At 33.0% G+C, this 22,839-nt stretch overlaps 1 protein-coding gene across 2 annotated transcripts in view; it reads left to right on the top strand.

The window, feature by feature from the left end:
- TMF1 (TATA element modulatory factor 1) overlaps window positions 1–22,599 on the top strand; it is a 37,518-nt gene extending 14,919 nt beyond the window's left edge. For both annotated transcript variants that reach the window (XM_068982150.1, XM_068982149.1), the window contains exons 6-17: window positions 5,601–5,743; window positions 5,996–6,162; window positions 6,448–6,604; window positions 10,851–10,943; window positions 11,623–11,779; window positions 15,057–15,249; window positions 16,085–16,154; window positions 16,382–16,474; window positions 17,333–17,434; window positions 17,715–17,867; window positions 19,200–19,325; window positions 19,896–22,599. In XM_068982150.1, the coding sequence (XP_068838251.1) occupies window positions 5,601–5,743; window positions 5,996–6,162; window positions 6,448–6,604; window positions 10,851–10,943; window positions 11,623–11,779; window positions 15,057–15,249; window positions 16,085–16,154; window positions 16,382–16,474; window positions 17,333–17,434; window positions 17,715–17,867; window positions 19,200–19,325; window positions 19,896–20,039 (1,598 nt within the window). In that variant the 3' untranslated portion in view covers window positions 20,040–22,599. The remainder of the gene's footprint in view (window positions 1–5,600; window positions 5,744–5,995; window positions 6,163–6,447; window positions 6,605–10,850; window positions 10,944–11,622; window positions 11,780–15,056; window positions 15,250–16,084; window positions 16,155–16,381; window positions 16,475–17,332; window positions 17,435–17,714; window positions 17,868–19,199; window positions 19,326–19,895) is intronic.
- Window positions 22,600–22,839: the final 240 nt, after the last annotated feature.

The following is a 22,839-nucleotide window of genomic DNA, read 5'->3' on the forward strand; positions in this document are numbered from 1 at the left end:
TATATGTCTGTCTTTGTGCCAGTACCATACTGTTTTGATGACTGTGGCTTTGTAGTAGAGCCTGAAGTCAGGCAAGTTGATTCCTCCAGTTCCATTCTTCTTTCTCAAGATTGCTTTGGCAATTCGAGGTTTTTTGTATTTCCATACAAATCTTGAAATGATTTGTTCTAGTTCTGTGAAAAATATGGCTGGTAGCTTGATAGGGATTGCATTGAATTTGTAAATTGCTTTGGGTAGTATACTCATTTTCACTATATTGATTCTTCCGATCCATGAACATGGTATATTTCTCCATCTATTAGTGTCCTCTTTGATTTCTTTCATCAGTGTTTTATAGTTTTCTATATATAGGTCTTTAGTTTCTTTGGGTAGATATATTCCTAAGTATTTTATTCTTTTCGTTGCAATGGTGAATGGAATTGTTTCCTTAATTTCTTTTTCTACTTTCTCATTATTAGTGTATAGGAATGCAAGGGATTTCTGTGTATTGATTTTATATCCTGCAACTTTACTATATTCATTGATGAGCTCTAGTAATTTTCTGGTGGAGTCTTTAGGGTTTTCCATGTAGAGGATCATGTCATCTGCAAACAGTGAGAGTTTTACTTCTTTTCCAATTTGGATTCCTTTTATTTCTTTTTCTGCTCTGATTGCTGTGGCCAAAACTTCCAGAACTATGTTGAATAGTAGCAGTGAAAGTGGACACCCTTGTCTTGTTCCTGACTTTAGGGGAAATGCTTTCAATTTTTCACCATTGAGGATAATGTTTGCTGTGGGTTTGTCATATATAGCTTTTATTATGTTGAGGTATGTTCCTTCTATTCCTGCTTTCTGGAGAGTTTTTATCATAGATGGATGTTGAATTTTGTCAAAGGCCTTCTCTGCATCTATTGAGATAATCATATGGTTTTTATTTTTCAATTTGTTAATGTGGTGAATTACATTGATTGATTTGTGGATATTGAAGAATCCTTGCATCCCTGGGATAAAGCCCACTTGGTCATGGTGTATGATCTTTTTAATGTGTTGTTGGATTCTGATAGCTAGAATTTTGTTGAGGATTTTTGCATCTATGTTCATCAGTGATATTGGCCTGTAGTTTTCTTTTTTTGTGACATCTTTGTCAGGTTTTGGTATTAGGGTGATGGTGGCCTCATAGAATGAGTTTGGAAGTTTACCTTCCTCTGCAATTTTCTGGAAAAGTTTGAGTAGGATAGGCGTTTTAGAGCCCTCATTTAAACCAAGATATTTGAAAGTTCTAATTCTAGAGTTTATATAATATCTGAATCTCTAGCTTGGGTACTATATGGTATCCTTCTGTTGTTCTGGAATTTGATAGTGAATTTTTTCTTAAATTCATATTTTAATTTTTTCAATTATTAAACACTTTGTATATGAAAAGATTTATAATTAATAGGGTTATGAAAATTAAAGATTCTACAGGAGACTAGACATTGCAGTGGGACATTGGAATGTCATAGGAAACAAGGTAGTTTTGGAAAAGATGGTTAAATAAATTTTTCTTTTTCTTAAAGTTTTTTAGTTGTAAGAATAATGCTTCCTACTTCCAGAAGATTTTTAAGTTATAGGAGGTATATGAAGAAAGAGAAAAAAGATCATAATCCAGTTTTATAAGGAATTATTCTAGTTTCCTTTTATTGCATTTTAATACATTTTTAAACATAATATCATATATCTAATTTGCAGTGTTCTTTCTTTTAAATTTCCTTAAGCCAATAAATGTGCTTTGATACCATTATTAATGACTGTATTAAAGTGCATTATATGGATATATTTGTTTTTCTTTTCCTAATGTTATGTGTTTATTTTTAAAATGTTAATATTACAAATCATAGTGGGATGAACATTTCTGTACTTAAATCACTGCATTTAAGTGAATTTCCAGACTGAGAGTAATTGGAAATAATCACTGCATTTGAAATAGTTCTGTCCAGTTTTTCTTTTTCATTTATTCAGCTTATATTTAATAGCTAGTTGGTCAGATTCTGTGTTTCATATAGACAAATGACAAATTTGTAATAAATGACACATTCCCTGTCCTTTAGGCACTATAGTTTAATGAGAGGGAAATAGAGGTTCAGAGATAATTAAAAACAACCTAATCACTAAAATAAAAGAAAGAAGGAAGAGTTAATTAAACACATATCTCAAGATATCTTGCAGTCTGTTACTATTTTCTGTTATAGCATTAGAGACTGAGGGGAAGGCTAAGTACATGGTTTCATAATTTTTAAAAATTATTAAAAATATCAATATCAAATTTCACTATGTTGGAATTTATTAATTTAATTGGGGAGTGAGGTGATGTTTTCTTTTGCTTAATTAGCTTCTTTATAGGGAAAACAGAATGATTTCATATAGATGTATTCACATACTGCTCCTGTATACCCTAGAGGTATTTTTAAAGTCATAGCTGAAGAGCTGCAGGTCTCAAAGCTGAGAGTACACTATAATAAGTATCTGATTACTTCATTAACTAGAGTCATTGACTGTTAAGATCTAGCTATACCGCCTCCATATCTTTCTGCACATGCATATACTACCCTTTTGCCTAACCTCTTGAATGTAGTTGACAGATATTGTATCATTCAACTCCTAAATTCTTTTTTTAATCCAACTTTGCTGTGCTGTGCTTAGTTGCTCAGTCATGTCTGACGCTTGCGACCCTGTGAACTGCAGCCTGCCGGGTTCCTCTGTTCATGGGGATTCTCCAGCTGAGAATTCTGGAGTGGGTTGCCGTGCTGTCCTCCAGGGGATCTTCCAAAACCAGGGATGGAAGCCACGTCTCCCGCATTTACTGACTGAGCCACCAGGGTCACTTAGTTGTGTTGACTCTTTGTGGCATTCTCCAGGCAAGAATACTGGAGTGGGTAGCTATTTCCTTCTCCAGGGGATTGTTCCAACCCAGAAATGGAACCCAGGTCTCCTGCATTGCAGGTGGATACTTTACCATCTGAGCCACCAGGGAAGCCCAAGAATACTGGAGTGGGTAGCCTATCCCTTTTCCAGGGGATCTTCCCGACCCAGTGATCAAACCGGGGTCTCGTGCATAGCAGGCAGATTCTTTACTGAGCTGAGCTACCAGGGAATAATCCAACTTTGCTGAGGTATAAAAGTTGTGTATTTGTAAGGTGTATAGTGTGACTTTTTTATATGTATATATTGTGAGATTACTACCACAGTGAAGCTAAGTAATGTATCAGTCACTTCACATAGTTACCATTTTTGTGTGTGTGATGAGAAAGCTTTAACATCTACTCTTTCTAGCAAGTTACAGGTTTATAGTATAGTATTAGTAACTCTAATTTATAGTCACCATGCTGTAAATTACATCTCTAGAACTTACTCATTTTGCATAACTGAAACGTTGTACCCCTTGGCCAACATCTCCCCATTTCTTCTACCCACTAGCCGTTGTTGACCACCATTCTGTTCTCTGTGTCTACAAATTCAACTTTTTTGTATTCCACATTTAAGTGAGATCATCTGTATCTGTGTCTGGTTTATTTCATCCTCTAGATTCATTCATGTTTTCACAAATGGCAAGTTGTTTTTTCAAAGCTAAATAATGTTTATATCTCTTTATATATAGATTTATCAATCTATGTCACATTCTCTTTATCCATTTGTGCATTGACTAAACATGGATTGTTTCCATATCTGGGCTATTGTAAATAAAACTGCAGTGAACATGGGGATGCAGATCTCTCTTTGAGATCCTGACTTCATTTCTTTTGGGTGTATACTCAGAAGTGAGGCTGCTGGATCATATGGTTGTTCTATTTTAAATTTTTTGAGGAATCTTCATACTGCTTTCTATAGTGGCTATACCAGTTTGCATTGTCACCACTGTTAACTCAAGGGTTCTCTTTTCTTCATATCCTCTCCAGTATTTATCTTTTATCTTTTTGATAATGGCTGTCCTGACAGGTATGAGATGATGTTTCACTATAGTTTTCATTTGCATATCCCTGCTGGTGGGTGATGTTGAGCACCTTTTTCTATACCTTTTGGCCATTCATATGCATTGTTTGAGAAATGTCTCTTCAGGTCTTTAGCCCATTTTCAAAATTGGCTTTTTTTTTTTGCTATCAAGTTCTAGGAATTCTTACATATTTTGGATATTAATTCCTCATCAATGTATGGTTTGCACATATTTTTTTTCCATTCTGTAGATTATCTCTTTACTCTGTTGTTTCTTTTAATGTGCAGTAGTTTTTTTACTTTGATACAGCCTCACACATCCTTTTTTTGCTTTTGTAGCCTATGCTTTTGGGATCCTATTCCAAAAGCAATTCCCAAGACTTAACGTCAGAAAACTTTTTCCTTTTTTCCCCCTATGTTTTCTTCTGGTAGTTTTACAGTTTCTGGTTTTATATTTAAGTCTTTAATCTATTTTGAATTGATTTTTATTTTTGATGTATGATGCTATAGTGTTTAATTTTTCTGCATATGCATATCCCAGTATCATTTATGGATGAGACAGCCCTTTCCTCATGGTTGTACTCTTGACATCCTTGTTGAAGATCACTTTTTAAGCTCTCTGTTTTGTTCCATTGGTCTATGTCTGTTTTTATGCCATTACCATACTGTTCTGATTTCTATAGCTTAGTCATATGTTTGGAAATTAGGAAATTAGGAAGTGTGATATCTCCAGCTTTGTTCTTGCTCAGACTCACTTTGGTTGTTTGAGGTCTTTTGTGGTTGCATATGACTTTTAGGGTTTTTTTTTCCTTCTATTTTTGTGAAAAATGTCATTTGGATTTTGATAGAAATTGCATTGACTCTGTAGTCCACACCTCAGTTCTTCAGTCTGCATCTCCCAAGGGCAGTTTTTCTTGACAGGCACAACATTGTCATCTCATCTAAGAAAATAAGCATTAATTCAAAAGTGTATTCTAGCATGTATTTTTTGCTTTATCTCAGTTGTCTCTAAAAATGACTCTCATGTCTGGTTATTTGTTCTGCCCTACGATCGCCACTGAAGCGACTTAGCAGCAAGATCCAATCAAAGTTCATTGCATTTGGAAATTATATTCTTTCAGTCTTCCTCTAATCTAGGATATTTTTTTCATGACATCAAAGACTTTGTGGAGTCCAGTTGTCCCGTTGACTAACCCCTGTTTAGGAGTTTGTCACTTTCTTCATGATTAGATTCAGATCAGATTTCTAGTAAATAAAATAGGTGATATTGTGCACCTTCTACTCCATCCCATCAGTGGACACATAATGTCAGGCTGTAGCACAGTTTAGTGATGTCAGAATTGAATGTTTGGTTAAGATTATAACCAGATTTCTCTGTTGTAAAAGCACATTTTTTTTCCTTTTGTAATTTATAATATGTGGGAATGATTGTTTAAGACTGTAAATATTTTGTTCCACACCATCCTTCTGCCTAGTAATTTTAGCATTCATGTCCAAATCACTGATTCCTGTCTAAATCACTTTAACATTAACTGTTACAGCATTGTGATTTTAAAAATATTCTGTCATTTTCTGTCACTGGTTAGAGAAAACATTCTACTCACATTCTTAGAGAATCATCGTTATTTGAACTTATACTTTTTTGCCATTGCCAGGAGAGAAACTTTCAAAACAGCAGCTGCATAATTCTAACATCATTAAGAAATTAAGAACTAAAGACAAAGAAAATGAAAATATTATTGCAAAGCTGAACAAAAAAGTTCAAGAGCTAGAAGAAGAGTTACAACATTTAAAACAGGTGAATATTAACCATTCTCTACATACATGTTGCTGTTACTTCCAATATGAATAGTTGGCCATGGGTTATAAAATATTTGGAATGAATTATTAAGGTATGTCATTTGGGAGGAATTTTCAAGCAAGTAAATAGTGAATGTTAAGGTTTTTCTTCGTTATTATTGATACAGTGCTTGAGATTCCTAGAACATGGTTGTTTACTGTGGTGTATTTTTTTTACTGAAATATACCTTTGTCTCTTTTTATAATATAGGTCCTTGATGGCAAAGAAGAGGTTGAGAAACAACATAGAGAAAATATTAAGAAACTAAATTCTGTGGTAGAACGCCAAGAGAAAGACCTTGGCCGACTTCAAGTAGACATTAATGAACTTGAAGAAAAGAACCGAAGTATTCAGGCTGCTCTTGATAGTGCATACAAGTAAGAAAATGAACAAATATGCAACTCATTGAAAATAATTACCAGAGCAAGAAATGGAAGAAACACTTTTCTTATTATCCGATCACTAATAACATTTATAAGCTTCCTGGTATATGGACTTATGATTGGTTAAAGCAAGCTTCACAGAGAGTCCTCATTGTAATCAGTGTTTATTACGTGGTAAACTTCCTCATTCTGTAGATCTCATGGAAATCTACATGGAAATTAATTTGGTCATGTAATTAACTGTATATTATTTTAAATTAAAAATTATCTATTTTTAAGAGAACTTACTGATCTCCACAAAGCCAATGCTGCAAAGGATAGTGAGGCCCAGGAAGCTGCTCTAAGTCGTGAAATGAGAGCTAAAGAAGAACTTTCTGCAGCACTGGAGAAGGCCCAAGAAGAATCCCGTCAGCAGCAGGAAACATTAGCAATTCAAGTAAGCATTGGATGATAATTAGTCTTTAAAAATCTTTGTGCTTCTGCAAAATAAAGAATCCATTAGTTAATTTGAATAAAACCTTATATAGTGGCATATGTGTTGCATTTCCTTTGTAATCTTATTGGGCACTTTTCTAAGAATACTAGATTGTGCCAAATTTAATTAATTGTGTGTTTTTTAAACTGTTGTTAAAGTGATGCTTACATTAAACCAGTATTGCTTATTATTTTTATGAATTTCGAACTTATTTGAGAGTGCTATGAAAACTAGGGACATTCTCAACCAAAAGAATGCATGTATGCAGATAAATACTAAACATTGCATATAATTTCTGGAGAATCTGTTTAACTCCTGAGCTCATTCATAGCATCTATGGGAATCCATGGACTTCAAATGAAGGAGTAAAACCAACATTTGTCAGGCTTTGTCTTATAAAATCATCAATTGATAGATATTTGGGTTATTTACACTTTTAAATTTTATTTATTTTATTGAAGTATAGTTATTTTATAATATTATATAAATTTCAGGTGTATGTCATAGTGATTCACATTTTTTTAAAGGTTATATTCCATTTTTAGTTATTATCAAATACTGGCTATATTTCCCTTGCTGTACAATATATCATGTAGCTTATTTATTTTATATGTAGTAGTACCTTTTACGGAAAAGGCAATGGGACCCCACTCCAGTACTCTTGCCTGGAGAATCCCATGGATGGGGGAGCTTGGTAGGCTGCAGTCCATGGAGTAGCAAAGAGTTGGACACGACTGAGCGACTTCACTTTCACTTTTCACTTTCATGCATTGGAGAAGGAAATGGCAACCCACTCCAGTGTCCTTGCCTAGAGAATCCCAGGGACTGCGGAGCCTGGTGGGCTGCCATCTATGGGGTCGCACAGAGTCGGACACGACAAGCGACTTAGCAGCAGCAGCAGTACCTTTTAGTCTTGTACTTCTGATTTTCCCCTCCCTTGTTTTCTGTTCCCTCTGGTAATCACCAGCGTGTTCTTTAAATTCATGAGTCTGTTTCATTTTTGTTATATTCACTAGTTTTGTTTTTTTAGATTTCGCATATAAGTGATATTATACAGTATTTGTTCTCTGGCTTATTTCACTAATCATAATACACACCGTCCCTGTTGCTGCACATGACAAAATTCCAGTCTTTTTTATGGCTGAGTAGTATTTCAGCTGTATATGTATCACACCTTTTTATCTGTTCATCTATTGATGGATAGTTATTTGCTTCCATATATTGGATATTGTAAACAATGCTGCTATAAACATTGGAGGGTGTGTATCTTTCCAAATTAGTGTTTTCACTTCCTCTAGATATATACCCAGGAGTTTTTACACTTTTAGGTTATTATGAATAATGCTGCTCTAAACATTAATTTACAAATTTCTATGTGACCATATGTTTTAAATTCTCTTAGATATATACCCTTGGGTCGTATGCTAATCTTACATTGAACTTTTTCAGGAACAACCAGACTTATCCACAGTGGCTGAACCATTTTACATTCCCACCAGCCATATATATGGGGGTTTCAATTTCTCAACATTCTTGCCAGTGTTTCTCATTGTCTTTTTTTTTTTTTCACGGTAGCCCTTTTAGGGGTGTTATATGGTATCTGTTATGGTATTGATTTATATTCCCTTAATTATTAATAATGTTGAGCATCTTTTTATGTGATTATTGGATTTCTGTATCTCCTTCGGAGAAATTTATTCAAATATTTAAATCCTCTGCCCATTTTTATATTATCATTTTTATTGTTCATTTGTAAGAGTTCCTTATATATTCTGCATACTGCTGCTGCTGCTGCTAAGTTGCTTCAGTTGTGTCCAACTCTGTGCAGCCCCATAGATGGCAGCCCACCAGGCTCCCCCATCCCTGGGATTCTCCAGGCAAGAACACTGGAGTGGGTTGCCATTTCCTTCTCCAATGCATGAAAGTGTGAAAAGTGAAAGTGAAGTCACTCAGTCGTGTCCGACTCTTAGCGACCCCATGGACTACAGCCTACCAGGCTCCTCTGCCCATGGGATTTTCCAGGCAAGAGTACTGGAGTGGGGTGCCATTGCTTTCTCTGATTCTGCATACTAGACCTTTATCAAATGTGGAATTTGTAAATATTTTTCTCCCACTTTCTATGTTGTCTTTCACTTTCTTCAGCGTGTCCTTTGATACAAAAAAGTTTTTTAATTTTGATGAAGTCCAACTTACTTATTTTTTGTTTTGTTCCTTGTGCTTTTGATATCATATTTAAGAACCTCTTGCCTAATTCAAGATCACACAGATTTTCACCTATTTCCTTCTATGATTTTTATAGTCTTAGTTCTCACATTTAGGTCTTTTGCATGTGAATATCAAATTGTCCAGCACTACTTGATGAAAAGACTATTCTTTTCTCACTGATCTCATTGCATTTTTTATTGAATTTTACATAAATATGTAAAACATTTACATCATTCCAAAGTGAAAGCTACATAGCAAAATATACTAGGGTAACATTTGATTCCAAATTAGTCCCTCCCCATTCCCTTTCTTTGCCTATAAATAGCTATTTTATTACAATTAGGTTTTTTTTTTTTCAGTGTTTCTATTTGTGAATGCAATAAATTCCATATCTACATTTATTTATATTCCTCCTCAATGTGTGTATATACACATACACTTTACACATGTTTATTTGTATCTCTTTCATCTTTTCTACATAATGTATAGTTTACTGGAGAAGGAAATGGCAACCCACTCCAGTGTTCTTGCCTGGAAAATTCCATGGACAGAGGACCCTGGTGGCTACAATCCATGGGGTTGCAAAGAGTCTAACATGAATGAGTGAATGAGCACACATCCTTTCTACATAAAATACAGTTTTCTATTTGTTAATATGCTGTTTTATAGATTGCTCTATGTACTTAATAAAACATCCCGGTGATCATTTCATGATACAGCATAGAATTTTTTTTTTAATTTCTTTTTACAGTTTTATAGTTTATCATTCTGTGACTATACCATTCAGTCAGTTCCTATTAATGTATATTGGGGTTGTTTCCAATATTTTGCTGTTGTAGATCACACCATGTTTCATATACCCCTTGTGTTTCTGCTGCTCCCTCACTGGGATAGATAAAATATTAATATTTTAAATTAAAAATACATTGGGACAATAAAGAAAAATTGAGAAAATTGAGATAAAGAGTGCATGGGGTTACCATTCAAATATCACCTTTTACAAGTACTGTCAGTTTGTGTATTAATTTCTTGTCCTTATCTCTATATACATATTTTTTTATAATTTGATATGAGCTTCCCTGGTGGCTCAGATGGTAAAGCGTCTACATGCAGTGCAGGAGATGTGGGTTTGATCCCTGGGTTGGGAAGATCCTCTGGAGAAGAGAATGGCCCCACTCCAGTATTCTTGCCTGGAGAATTCCATGGACAAAGGAGCCTGGCGAGCTATATAGTCCATGGGGTTGCAGAGTTGGACATGACTGAGTGACTAACAGTTTCACACTTTTTTCATATTATGTTGTAGTTTTTTTCATTTAAGATTAAATTATACATTTATGCATGTTTTTTGTGGTCATATTAATTTTTATTGGGCATATTCATGTTGTATCAACATTGGCAAAAATAAATTACTGCTAATGGGTATTTGCAGTATTTCTTGTTTTGTTTTTGTTAGTCTAGCTGACAGTGTAGAGAATATTTTTGTATGTTTATAGATCTGTTTCTATAGAGTGAATTCTCAGGACTAGGATGATCAGATGAAAGAATGTAAAAAGTTTGATGATTCTTTCAATATGTTGCCATAATGCTTTCTGAAAAGGCTGTAGCAAGTTTACAACCTATGCAGCTGTGTGTGAATATAGCAGCCAGTTTTTATAGCTCATATAGTTCCTATCACATTCTGCCTTACACTGCAAACATTTATGGATGCACTGTGTTTCCTCCTATATTGTATGTCAGTGTCTGGACCTTGTACATATGTATATGCTCATGTGTGTATGTGTGTGTATGTGTGTATACCTATTGTGCTTTCATAAGTACATATTGAGTACATGTGGTTCAGGGATTGCCTGAAGAATGAGATAGGTGATAATTGTATGTAAATGCTCACTGGATAGCATAGCATATTATATATGAATCATAAGTCAACACAAAAGATAGTAGCAGGAAGTTATAGATAATACTTGACATTGGTTGTGATAGTGTGTTGGTTCTCTTCTTACAGGTGGGGGACCTTAGGCTGGCACTGCAACGTGCAGAGCAAACAGCTGCCAGAAAAGAGGATTATTTACGCCATGAGATCAGTGAACTCCAGCAGGTACTTGTCAGAGTTTCCCTAAAATACAAATCTTGAGATGTGTTTTTCTAAAAATAATAAATGACTTAATTGGACCATGTTCTTCAAGTTGAGAAGATTTCTGCCATACTCTTCATTTTCTGTATTTTTATGTGGTTTATGTGAATAAAATCAGAGTGGGCACTTCAAAAATTTATAAGAAAAAAACTAATTTTGTTTTCTATAAAGTAATTTTATCATGATAGATATGTAGTATATTGTTTTTTTTCATTTGTAACGGCTGATTGATTAATTATTTTCAGTCTTTGATTACTGTGGGGCAGAAAGCAATGCCTACTCTGTTGATTTCAGTCAGTGAAGTTGTGCAGGAAAAGGGGGAGAAAATTCCACTCATATTGATCTTCCTGTTTTTATAAATACTTAGAAATATTTAGAGAGAAGGCAACTACTAAGAAGTTTGGATGATACTCTTTATTACCTTAAGGTAATCAAAGGCTGTCATTACATAGAAATGCTTTGAAAAGAAGCACAAACTTAGTTACTCCATTATGCAGCTTAACTATAACTTAAGGATTGAATAGTTAGAAAGTAATAGAAAACAAATAATTTATTCCCGAAATCTCTCATAAAGTTTGTTTGCTAGCATTTTTAGTGTTTTTACTGCTGTCAGTAATAATGACTTAAGAATGTCATAATTCAGAGACTCCAGGAAGCAGAGAATCGAAACCAAGAACTGAGTCAAAGTGTTTCATCAACAACAAGACCATTGCTTCGACAGATAGAAAATTTGCAAGCAACTCTAGGGTCCCAGACGTCATCATGGGAGAAGTTAGAGAAGAATCTTTCTGATAGACTTGGTAACTGCTTTAGTTCTTAAGCTCAATGCAGTTCTTAAGCCCTTCATCCTGTTTCAGAATTAGGGTAATGGCATGAAATTGAAATTCACTGAATCTGATGGTTTTATTTTGTGTCTCACTTGTAGATTTTGACCTCTTCTCCTCTCTTACATTTATTTTCTAATATCTTAATTGACTCTTTTCAAACCATGCCTTACATAATGTGTCAGGTACTGTCTAAAATACTTTCTTGTCATTCTTTTGCTCATTTTTACAAACTTTTGCAGTCTATTGTTTCCTTGTCCATTGCTAAATCTGACCTTGTTTTAGCTTGTCGGCGGTAGTGTAGGAGGTAGAGATCAGATATGATTCCAATCAGTGGTGGGATTCCAAGAGCAGAGATAGGTCTAAGTTAAATCAAGTTCAGATTCTGATAGACAGATGTTATGAAGTCTTAAGATTCCATATTTTGCTTCTTTACAAAAATACCCTGTGCTGTTAATAAAAAGAAAATTTTTTTTCCAAGATACTTATTCAAGCACAAACATGTAGAATATGTATATATTAGATATCCCAGAAGCTAGCAAATGGTGAAAAATTCCGGTTTCTTTTCTATGCCTAAAATTAACTGTTAATTTGAGAGACATCATGGTGTAGTGATAAAAGCCGATGTGAATGGGTGTCAAAACACTTGGAGTCATAGGTTTTATGGTTTGTTTTCAATCATCCAGCCGAACACTCTGGAGCAAGTCATTTACCTTCTTTGGACTATGCCCTATAAAATCATGAGGGATGAGCTAGGTTAGTGGGTTTGAGACAGTGTTCAGTAGATCTCTTGTATGTCTTAGTGGTGGCTGTCATGGTGAGAGGGAAGCTCGATAAGTAACGTGCTGGGCTTCCTCCAGGCCTCTTTAATGAAAGTAGTGCCTCTTTTGACTACCTTTTTTTTTTTTTCCTTGTAGTTTCATGTAAGATTTTGTCTGAAATAGATTCATCTGCTTAAAAAGAAAAATCCCTAAACAGATGAACCTTCATCTACTGTTTAATTTCTAGATATAAATTTTAGGTCTGTCATTTATGTTGGACAGCTTTTTGAGACTGATTTGTTATGAAGTATGAGATCTCTGAAAATGACACCTTCTAAAACAAATACATATTTAGCAATAAAATTGAAGCTAGAAGCCGTTATTTCTGTGGCTTTTACCTGAGAGTGTGTATGGTATCGTGCTACAGTGCAGGCAAAGCCACAGGACGAACATACTTTATAATGCTATAAATAAGAGCATAGATACAGTATAGAAAAGAATATATGTAAAACAGAGATATGACTGGGTCTACTTTAGTGGGGAAAAATATGAAAATTTTTGCCTTGGTTAAATCTCAAAATTTTATCCACTAGTCTTTTGTTTTTTAAGTTGAAATTTTCAATTGAGATAACTAGATTCATACATAGTTATAGTATATGCAGAAGTGATATGGAATGGTCCCTTGCACACTTTCCCCAATACTCAAATTTTAATGTTTTGCAAAATTGTAGTAGAATATCACAACCAAGGTATTGACATTGAAACAACCTTCTGATTTTATTCTGATTTGCCCAGAATACTGGTACTCTCTTGTCTATGTATGTGTGTTTATGGCTATGTGTGTATTAAGTTTTATACAAGTTGACCACGTGTAGGTTCATGTATCTGTCACTACAGTCAAGATATTGAATAGTTCAAACACCACAAAGACCCCTCATTTTGCCCTTTAAAACTGTACTACCACCCTCTTGGCCTTCCCTCCCAGACCCAAATTTCTGGCAATCATTAATCCTCTATTTCTAAACTTTTGGAATTTCAAAATGTTATATAAATAGAATTGTATAATATGTGACATTTTGGGAATGGACTTTTTTTGCTCAGTATAATTCCCTGAAGATTCATGCAAGTTCTTGTGTATATTAGAGATTTAGTCTTTACTGCTGAGTATTTTTTCTGTGTTTATATATAGCACATCTTGTTTGACCATCTACCTAACAAAGGCTGTCTGGGCTGTATCTAGATTTTGTCTGTGCAGATCAAGCTGTAATGAACATTTGTGTACAGGTTTTAGTGTGAACTTAAGTTCTCATTTCTCTGGATATATGCCCATGTGTGCAATTTCTGGGTTGTATGTCTAGTTGTGTGCCTAGTTTTTTAAGCAAATGCCAAACTGTTTTCCAAAGTGGCTTTCTATGAGAGTAATCTAGTTTCTTTACATCCTGGCCAGCATTTTCTTTTGGTGTTTGCCCCTATATTTTCTTTTAGTCATTCAGACAGGGGTGTAATGATGCCTTATTATGATTTTAATTTGCATTTTCCTCATAAAAGATGGTGAATGACATTTTATATGCTTATTTTCCATTAGTACATCCTCGTCAGTAAACTGTCTGTTGCCCATTTTCTAATTGGACCATTTATACTTTAACTAGTGAGTTTTGGGGCTTCTTTATGTAATCTAGATACTAGTCTTAGATAATATGGTTTGTATTTATTTCCTGCAAGTATGTAGCCTGTCTTTTCATTTTTTTCACATTGAGCCAAAGTTTAAAATTTTGAGGAAGTCTGATTTATCAGTTTTTCTCTTTATGGCTCATGGTTTTGTGTTAAACCAAAGTACTCTTTGCCTATCCTTGGATCCTGAAGATTTCTTTGATTTTTTTCCTAAAAATTTTATGATTAAAAAAAAAATTGAAATATAGTTGACTTACAGTATTCTATTAGTTTCAGGTATACAATAGTAATTTGACATTTTTATAGATCAGACTTCATATTAAGTTCGATGAAATATTGGCTGTATTCCCTGTGCTGTACATTACATCCTTGCAGCTTACCTGTTTTATACTTGGTAGTTGGTACCTCTTAATCCCCTTCACCTGTTTTGCCCCCCCTCAATATATTTTATTTTACTTTTAAGTATATAATCCATTTGAGTTAATTTTCGTATATGTTGTGAAGATTAGTTTGAGGTTATTTTTTTTTGCCTTTGACTATCCAGTTGATCCAGCACTGTTGATTCACTACTCTGCTGATACATGACTCCACTTTCAAATTAAAATATATTGGTGAAAAAAATGGTAAAGCACCTATAAATTAAGATTTGTAAAATTTGTCTCTGTAGGCAAGTCTGCCTTACTCAGTGAATATTTAAACAGTTTTAAGTGTGGCTATTTGCATCATTAGAAGTTTGAAGTCAGAATCTGTTTGGTATTATTATCTTGGCCTCTTGAATATATGTATATATGATTGAAATTTCTTACTTATCCTACCATTAGGTGAATCCCAGACCTTGTTGGCAGCTGCAGTTGAGAGAGAACGTGCGGCCACAGAAGAACTTCTTGCTAACAAAATTCAAATGTCTTCCATGGAGTCACAAAATTCTCTCTTAAGACAAGAAAATAGTAGATTTCAGGCTCAGCTAGAATCAGAAAAAAATAGGCTAAGAAAAGTAGAGGATGAAAATAATAGGTGAGCATGTTTCTTGAGTGTTATTCTTGATAGTTTCTTGACATTTTAAAGCACTTAAAAAATATGCTGTTGGTTTTTAACTTCATCGCACTGAGAACTGGAAATACATACTTTTAGTGTTTAATGTCAGAGTCATTACTAATTAGGATGTGGAACCAAGTTAGGTTTAGGATTCACTGAACCTTCTATAGTCTCTTGAACATGTGTGGCATGTTCTGAATATATTTGCGTTTTCTAGGGAAAAGATTCATTGCTTTAATCAGATTTTTTTGAAGGAGTCTGTGACCACAAAGTAGTTGAAGACCACACACTGGAGTTATTTGTGTATGACAAGGGTTTAAGCATTGTTCCTCTTTCTAAATAAACGTCTGGGCTCTTTGGAAATCACAAGCTGTAACATCTATCTGTGTGAAGTTAATTAAGGCTATGAGGACGGGTTTTATCCTGAAAGTTCTTTGGAAGTTTTACTTTTTAAAAAAAGTAGTCAGGGAAAAATGATTTATAAACTAAAGAATATGAACTTTTGCAGACATTTTCGTAGAACTCCATAATGCTTTTGTAGAATCTGAACGTATTAATATTATGGAATGGTGGTATTCGAAATTCTATTTAGGAAGTCTCTTTTTAAATGAAATCTTAACCCAAAGAACCAAAAAATACACAGACATGGTAGTTTAGCTTCTGAATAAAACCCAGGTAATCTGGAAAATACAGTTGGAAAATCAAGCTGATAATAAAAATGACTACTAAGTATGTAACTAGAGGTAATATAGTAGTATGTTTTTAATAGTCGGTACTATCATCTTTTTTTGTTTAATTCCCTTTGGCTTAATAGGTACCAGGTCGAATTAGAAAACCTAAAAGATGAATATGTAAGAACACTTGAAGAGACAAGGAAAGAAAAGGTATTTCTGTTAGTGTTCACTTACCTCTTAGAGCTTCCATTAGAGAATGGTTGGGAATGGTAGCAAGTTAATGAGATGACAACACGAAATGGGTGATGTTTCTGCTTTTGGTACTTGGGTCTTTAGTGGTAGAACAAATAAGATTGTATACCTTATATTCCTAATTTGGAGATTGACTTATGATGACTTAGATTCACAGAAATAACCTGACTGTCTCTCTCCATTAGACACTGTTGAATAGTCAGTTAGAAATGGAGAAAATGAAAGTTGAACAAGAGAGGAAGAAAGCAATTTTCACTCAAGAAGCAGTAAAAGAAAAGGTATTAAATTTTGTTATTTTCTTTTTTGATGTAACCAGTTAGTAGCTCTTGGGATTAGTCATTGTTATGTAATTCAAGCTAAACTTTATAAATACCATTTCTTAACATTTAAAGTCAGTATAGTGATGAATTCTAGTAGTATAATCAGTGTTCTCCTCAGAGTAGATCCAAAGTGACTTGAGTTTATACAAAGAGATCTGTGATTTCTAGGAGATGAATTATAGAATGTCTTGTCCCTTTTTAAATGAATTTTGTGGTCTCTCACTGATACTGATGCACCTCATTTGGCCCATAGGCACCTGGGCCTGAAACTGGTTTGTTCACTTTGTTTCTGGTTAATGAAGGTAATTTTTCTAATGGGAGTTTCCTGTATTTAAAGGAGTATACTCAGTAATTAGCATAATATGTTAAAACCACCTATATGTACATTGAGACTACCTTCTAAATTTATTTGGTCTAAAATACAGTAAAAATAAAATGGATAAGCCAGAAACGTTACAGTTTGTAAATGTTGGTAATCTTATTCTTGAGAAATATGTTTAATTGGTGATATGTTATATAATATGAAACAGTTCATATAATTGCTCTGTTAAAAACATTCACATTTCATTAAACATAAACCAAATTATATTGTAGAATATAAATGAGTCCTGTGATGATTTGATCAACATTGTCTATACTTTTAAATTACTAAATAATTGTGCTTTTGATAAGACTTCAGAAATCATATCTGTAACCATTTTATGAGGATATTAGAATGAATCTTTGTTGTCATTGATCCTAGGAAAGTTTCTTGCTTTTTTATTTAACATTTTACCTTTTAATCTGAATTTAATTTTTTTTTCTTTACACCCTAAGGAGCGGAAACCGTTTTCTGTTTCTAGCACTCCTACAATATCACGTTCAAGTTCGATAAGTGGAGTTGATATGGCAGGCCTACAGACATCTTTTCTGTCTCAGGTGATGTTTTATTGTTTGTATGCATTCTTAAGTTGAATAATAATAAAGAGAGTGTGCAGGATAGTAGTTTGGCTCTCACGATGACCTTGCCATTCTATGAACAATTTATCTGCATTTTTGTAAGGGAGTGCTAATTGCACTGGGGAAATAGAGAAAATTTTCTGCCTTTAAGAAAATCATAGACAATTTAAAGCAAGAACTGACCAAGCCATTTTGTTTGAACCTTGTGCATAGTCTATAGTAGCTAAATAACTGTATGTACTTTCTTTAATTAACATAGGATGAGCCTCATGATCACTCATTTGGACCAATGTCTGTGTCAGCAAATGGAAGCAATCTTTATGATGCTGTAAGGATGGGAGCGGGATCAAGCATTATTGAAAATCTACAGTCTCAGTTGAAGCTAAGGGAAGGAGAAATTTCTCATTTACAGGTATTGTAAAAATGAAATGTGCTATACAAGTAAATGAAATTTTGAGGCCCAGTAAGTTGCATCCTTCATTTCTACCTGCTTTTTGAGCAAATTGAGAAATAAAGTGATAGTGGCCTATAAAGCCCCAAATAAATCATATATATTAACAATAAAGGCTGGTTGGAGAAATTAGCCAAGGATGAAAGTCAGATGGGTCTGCTGAGTGCCAGAATTTGGGAGACTGTCACAGAAAATGATAGGCTAGAGTAAGCCTCCCCACATGTGATAGGTAGCCTGCCTCAGTAAGACTTAGAGGCATCTAGAAGCAGAGAGCTCCTTGCAGGCAGCTTTTTCCAGACATGACAAAAGGTAAGTTGCTGAGCTGAGCATAGCCATTTAATTCTTCCGAGATTCACCTCGTAGATAAGTTACTCCAGCACCCCCTATGAGGAAAGAACAAAGGTGATGAGAGAGATTAGAACTGTAACCTGCTATACAAAAAGGAAAGAGTGTGAGTGGGACATCCTCTTATCTCATCTTGCTTTTCATAAACTTAATGTGATGGGAAATGTTAAAATGTTTTACTTACCTGTTTTCATTGTTAAACTTGATACACTCAAAAGGAGAACTTTTCTGTTCTTATTTTATGATTTTAGTTAGCTGAAAATGTAACTCTTATTAAAGAAGTTGTCCTTGAATCCGAAGAAAATAGATCAGCATGATCTTAATACCTTTTATGTTTATGTAGCCCTGTTGAGGGTGCAAACAAACTTCTTTGGTAGTTGATAAGTTCTTACCAATATGACCTACACAGTTGGCACTACATTAAAGTTAGTTTTTGCTTCCCTGGTAGCTCAGTCGGTGAAGAATCTGCCTGCACTACAGAAGACCCGGGTTTGATTGCTGGGTCGGGAAGATCCCCTGGAGAAGGAAATGGCAACCCACTCCAGTAGTCTTGCCTGGAGAACCTTATGGACAGAGAAGCCTGGCAGGCTACGGTCCATGGGGTCGCAAGAGTTGGACACAGTCTAGGGACTAAACCACAGAATAACTGAAATATATTGCTATTTCCTTAGATTAGAGAAAAATATAGAGTTGCATGTTACAGATTATTAAATTTTCTTTAGTTCTTTCTTTCTCATAGTATATCTAAATCCTGTGAATGATACACCTCTGAGGAAAGTTGAAACCCTTTTTGTGCCACTATTTCCTTTTATTTAAGAAAGAGCTTGTTCTTGGTTATATATTCACATATCTATTTCTTAAAAATTAGCACATTATATATGTTTATATTAATGGGATTATTAAACAAGATATATTTGATTTAAATCACTCTCTGGTAATGTGCCTCAGCTAGAAATTGGCAATCTAGAAAAAACACGCTCCATAATGGCTGAAGAGCTAGTTAAATTAACAAATCAAAATGATGAGCTTGAAGAGAAAGTGAAGGAGATACCCAAACTTCGAATGCAGCTAAGGGTAAGTATCCTTCACTCTTATTTTCAGTTTACATGCACAGTGATTTTTCACAATTATGTTTAGTCCCAGCATAGGAAAATAACTAGATTTCATTTGGCCAAGGCTTTAATAATCCTGAACTTTTGCATGATCTGAGTAATATTTTATTGATTAGTGTTAAATGTATCCTCACAATTAGCATATTTGGATTGCCAATTGCTGTTAACCTATATATGAGAATATATTTTCTTTTGGGGTAAATGCCAGATAAAACTACTGGGAATCATACACTTAAATTGCATCAAATGTGCTGAAATTAATGGGAGAAAAGACAGATTAAGCTACTAAATCTACAGTTGTACATTTAGTGAAGAGATATGTTAAGATTAATAGCTATCTAGTCTAGTATTTGTTTTTTTAGTCTTTTATTCTAACAGACTAAAGTGCAAGTTTAATTTTTATGAGAGATGACTATATACTTATATTTAGATTGTAATGTCTTTATTGGTGGCTTATTTATGATAATATAAATATAATATTAAAGATTTTCTGTACCATTATTTAAAAGTTATAAACAAATATATTTTATAGGATTTGGATCAAAGATACAACACTATTCTGCAGATGTATGGAGAAAAAGCAGAAGAGGCAGAAGAACTTCGATTAGATCTTGAAGATGTAAAAAATATGTATAAGACTCAAATAGATGAACTTTTAAGACAAAGACTCAGTTAACTTCTGCAAATTACATTCCCATCAAGCTGAATGTAAACATTTAATATCTACGTGCAGACATCCAATAAATTCTTTTATAGAATTAGAAGGTGGAATTTACTGTAGTGTTAAAAAATTGAAAAAATTCTTTTATAGTATATAGTAATATTTCCAGTTAAATTATTTTGTGCAATATTTGAACTTTATTTTTAAAACTATTCTTTAAAAGATTTATTTTTTAAAAGGTCTTTTTTTTTTGCCTTGAATAGCACAGAGATTTATTACTTGATCCTCATATCAGTATGGTTAGAGAAGGAGAATGGTTCATATGTTGTATTGTAGATATATAACTAATTGTATCTATAATTTGTATGTTTTTGTATATATTGAGAACATTTAAAGAGTTATAGTAACATTGACACTTTGAAATCTTTCACATTTAAATCTTCAATATATCTTAATTGCGATTCATGAAAATGGACATTGTTTTCAAGTAAAAATATTACTAAATCTGCAGTTATTAAAATTTTGAACTAATTTTTTTCTTTTAAAAAAAGTCTGAAGTTTAAAAGGTAAATAATTAAAACTTAAAAATTTTTGTGATCTCAAGTTTTAATTCAGTCAGATTTCACAATTAAGTCTGTACAAACTTTGGTACCTATTTGGAGAAAGCAGTAGCTATTCAAAGTTATCTAGGCATAATTGAATAGTGGAAAAATCTACTTAAAAAGATTTTGTGATAACTTCATTAACATTTTAGTGGTTTTAAAGAGGTATTGTTTTAGCACCCTATAAAATGAATCAAAAGAAATAAAATTCCCAATGTAATTTTCTTTTTAATTGTTCACATTTTGTAAAGTCCTATTTTTGGCACATTAAAAGTAAATGTTGACATTCATAATAATATTCATAACAAAATAGAGAAATTATAGGAGTTAAGTTTGACATTTTGCAGTTTTCTGTAATTTATCATTTAATTTTTTTCTTGGACTTTTAGAATCAAAAACAGTGTAGAATAGCTGAAAAAATAGCTATTCCTTCTCAGCTGTGTTTTAGACTTGTGAAATATTTTGATAGATTTTATTACTTGTAAAGTCATTTAGATGCCTTTACTTGAAAATAAGAACTCTCACTTAGTTTTTAGTTACAGTTTAAACACTAAAACTTTAGAGTATAGCTACAAGTAAGCCATGCTGAAGATTGTGGAATGCTTTTCAGGGCAATTCAAGTGACCTCATTTTTGTTCTTTTTGGATTCAAGACAGTATTTCTGTCATTGGATCTCTGATTTGTAGCATTAATAAATATTCTTTCAGTGTGAGCCAAATTCATGAAATTCATTTTCTATATTTTAGTGGTAAAAAGCAGTAAAATAGCTTTTCTTTTTTAAAAATTATTATTAATATTCAGGGGTTGACAGAATGACAAAATTGATAGCAATAGGAAATTTACAGAATTAGAAAATACGGGAAACACAAGTTGCAAAATTCTATCAAGTTTTTGAAACCAGAAGTTTAGGAATTATGAAATTGTTCTTTTATGGTATCCATTAATGAAGAGGGAGAAAATCCTTCAGTGGAGAAAAGATTGAGATAAAATTCCTTTACTTTATAATTTTATAATATTAAACATTCTCTTTTCTTAATCCTTATTAACATTAATAAAATCAATTCAACTTAAAATTTTATGGTGTTTTTAGTTTAATTTAAAAATACAGCAGCTATTTAATATTTAAGTCGTTGACTGTATATTACCATATAATGTTCTTTATCCACAAATTAATAGCTGATATTCATAAAGGAGTTTGTTTTATTATATGTTTAGATTTTCCAATACATCTATAAATTGAGAAAGTATACCAATTACTTTCTTGAAAAACTCCACTAAGTGGCAGAATACCTATTGGATATTGGTTGCTATATTTTGCTGTTTGTCATTAAAAATTATCTATCCATATTCTAGAAAATATTTGTATTTTAATAGATAAGAAAATAGTTTGCAGTCAGATGTTTCCATTCTTGAAAGAAAATAGATAATATAAATCATAATAATGTTAAGAATATTTTAAAAAAGAGTAAAAGGTATGAACATTGTCGTTTCCATATAGACAAGTAAGCACAGATTATGGGCATCCTTCTAACTCTTGGGAAGCTAAATTGAGAGTACCATTTCTTTGTTTACCTCTTTTTAGAGAACTTCGAATTGTATAGTGTGTAGCATGTGGGGATGCATCAAATCTTTGATTTTTAAGATATTCTAGATATGGGAAATTTCTGACCTAGGGAAACATGTAGTTTAAGTAAGTGAAAAGAAAAGTTCAGGAAAAGTTTTCTCTTATAATCCTTCATTTGGCACTTATTAATTGAAAGTTTTATTTACATAATTTTAATTAAAAGTATGTGATTTATAATATATAGAAAATAGACAAAAGAATAATAGAAAGTGACTATACTTTAACTTGTTTTACTACTCTTTGTCTAGTATGTGTACATGTATGTTTTAACGTATCATAATTTTTCATTTTCATTTGAGTCTAATTTCCCTAATTTTGTTCAGTTTTAAAACATAACAACTTTAACTTCATATTTTGTAAAGGGCTAAAAGTATGATTTAAAACTACTTGATATTATATTTTAATTGATACTATATTTTAATTCTAAATGAAAGATAATGTAAATAATAAGCATGATTCTGATGTGAATAAAGATTTTAAAGTAGTAATAATGTATTTCATTTTTAACATGATTTAGAGTGGTCAGTATCAATGAGTGAAGACAGTTCTGTTTTATGAAGATAGATGACTTGTATAACTTTGAAATTCT

The sequence above is a fragment of the Capricornis sumatraensis genome, chromosome 10 (assembly GCF_032405125.1).
Source record: "Capricornis sumatraensis isolate serow.1 chromosome 10, serow.2, whole genome shotgun sequence".
NCBI lineage: Eukaryota > Metazoa > Chordata > Mammalia > Artiodactyla > Bovidae > Capricornis > Capricornis sumatraensis.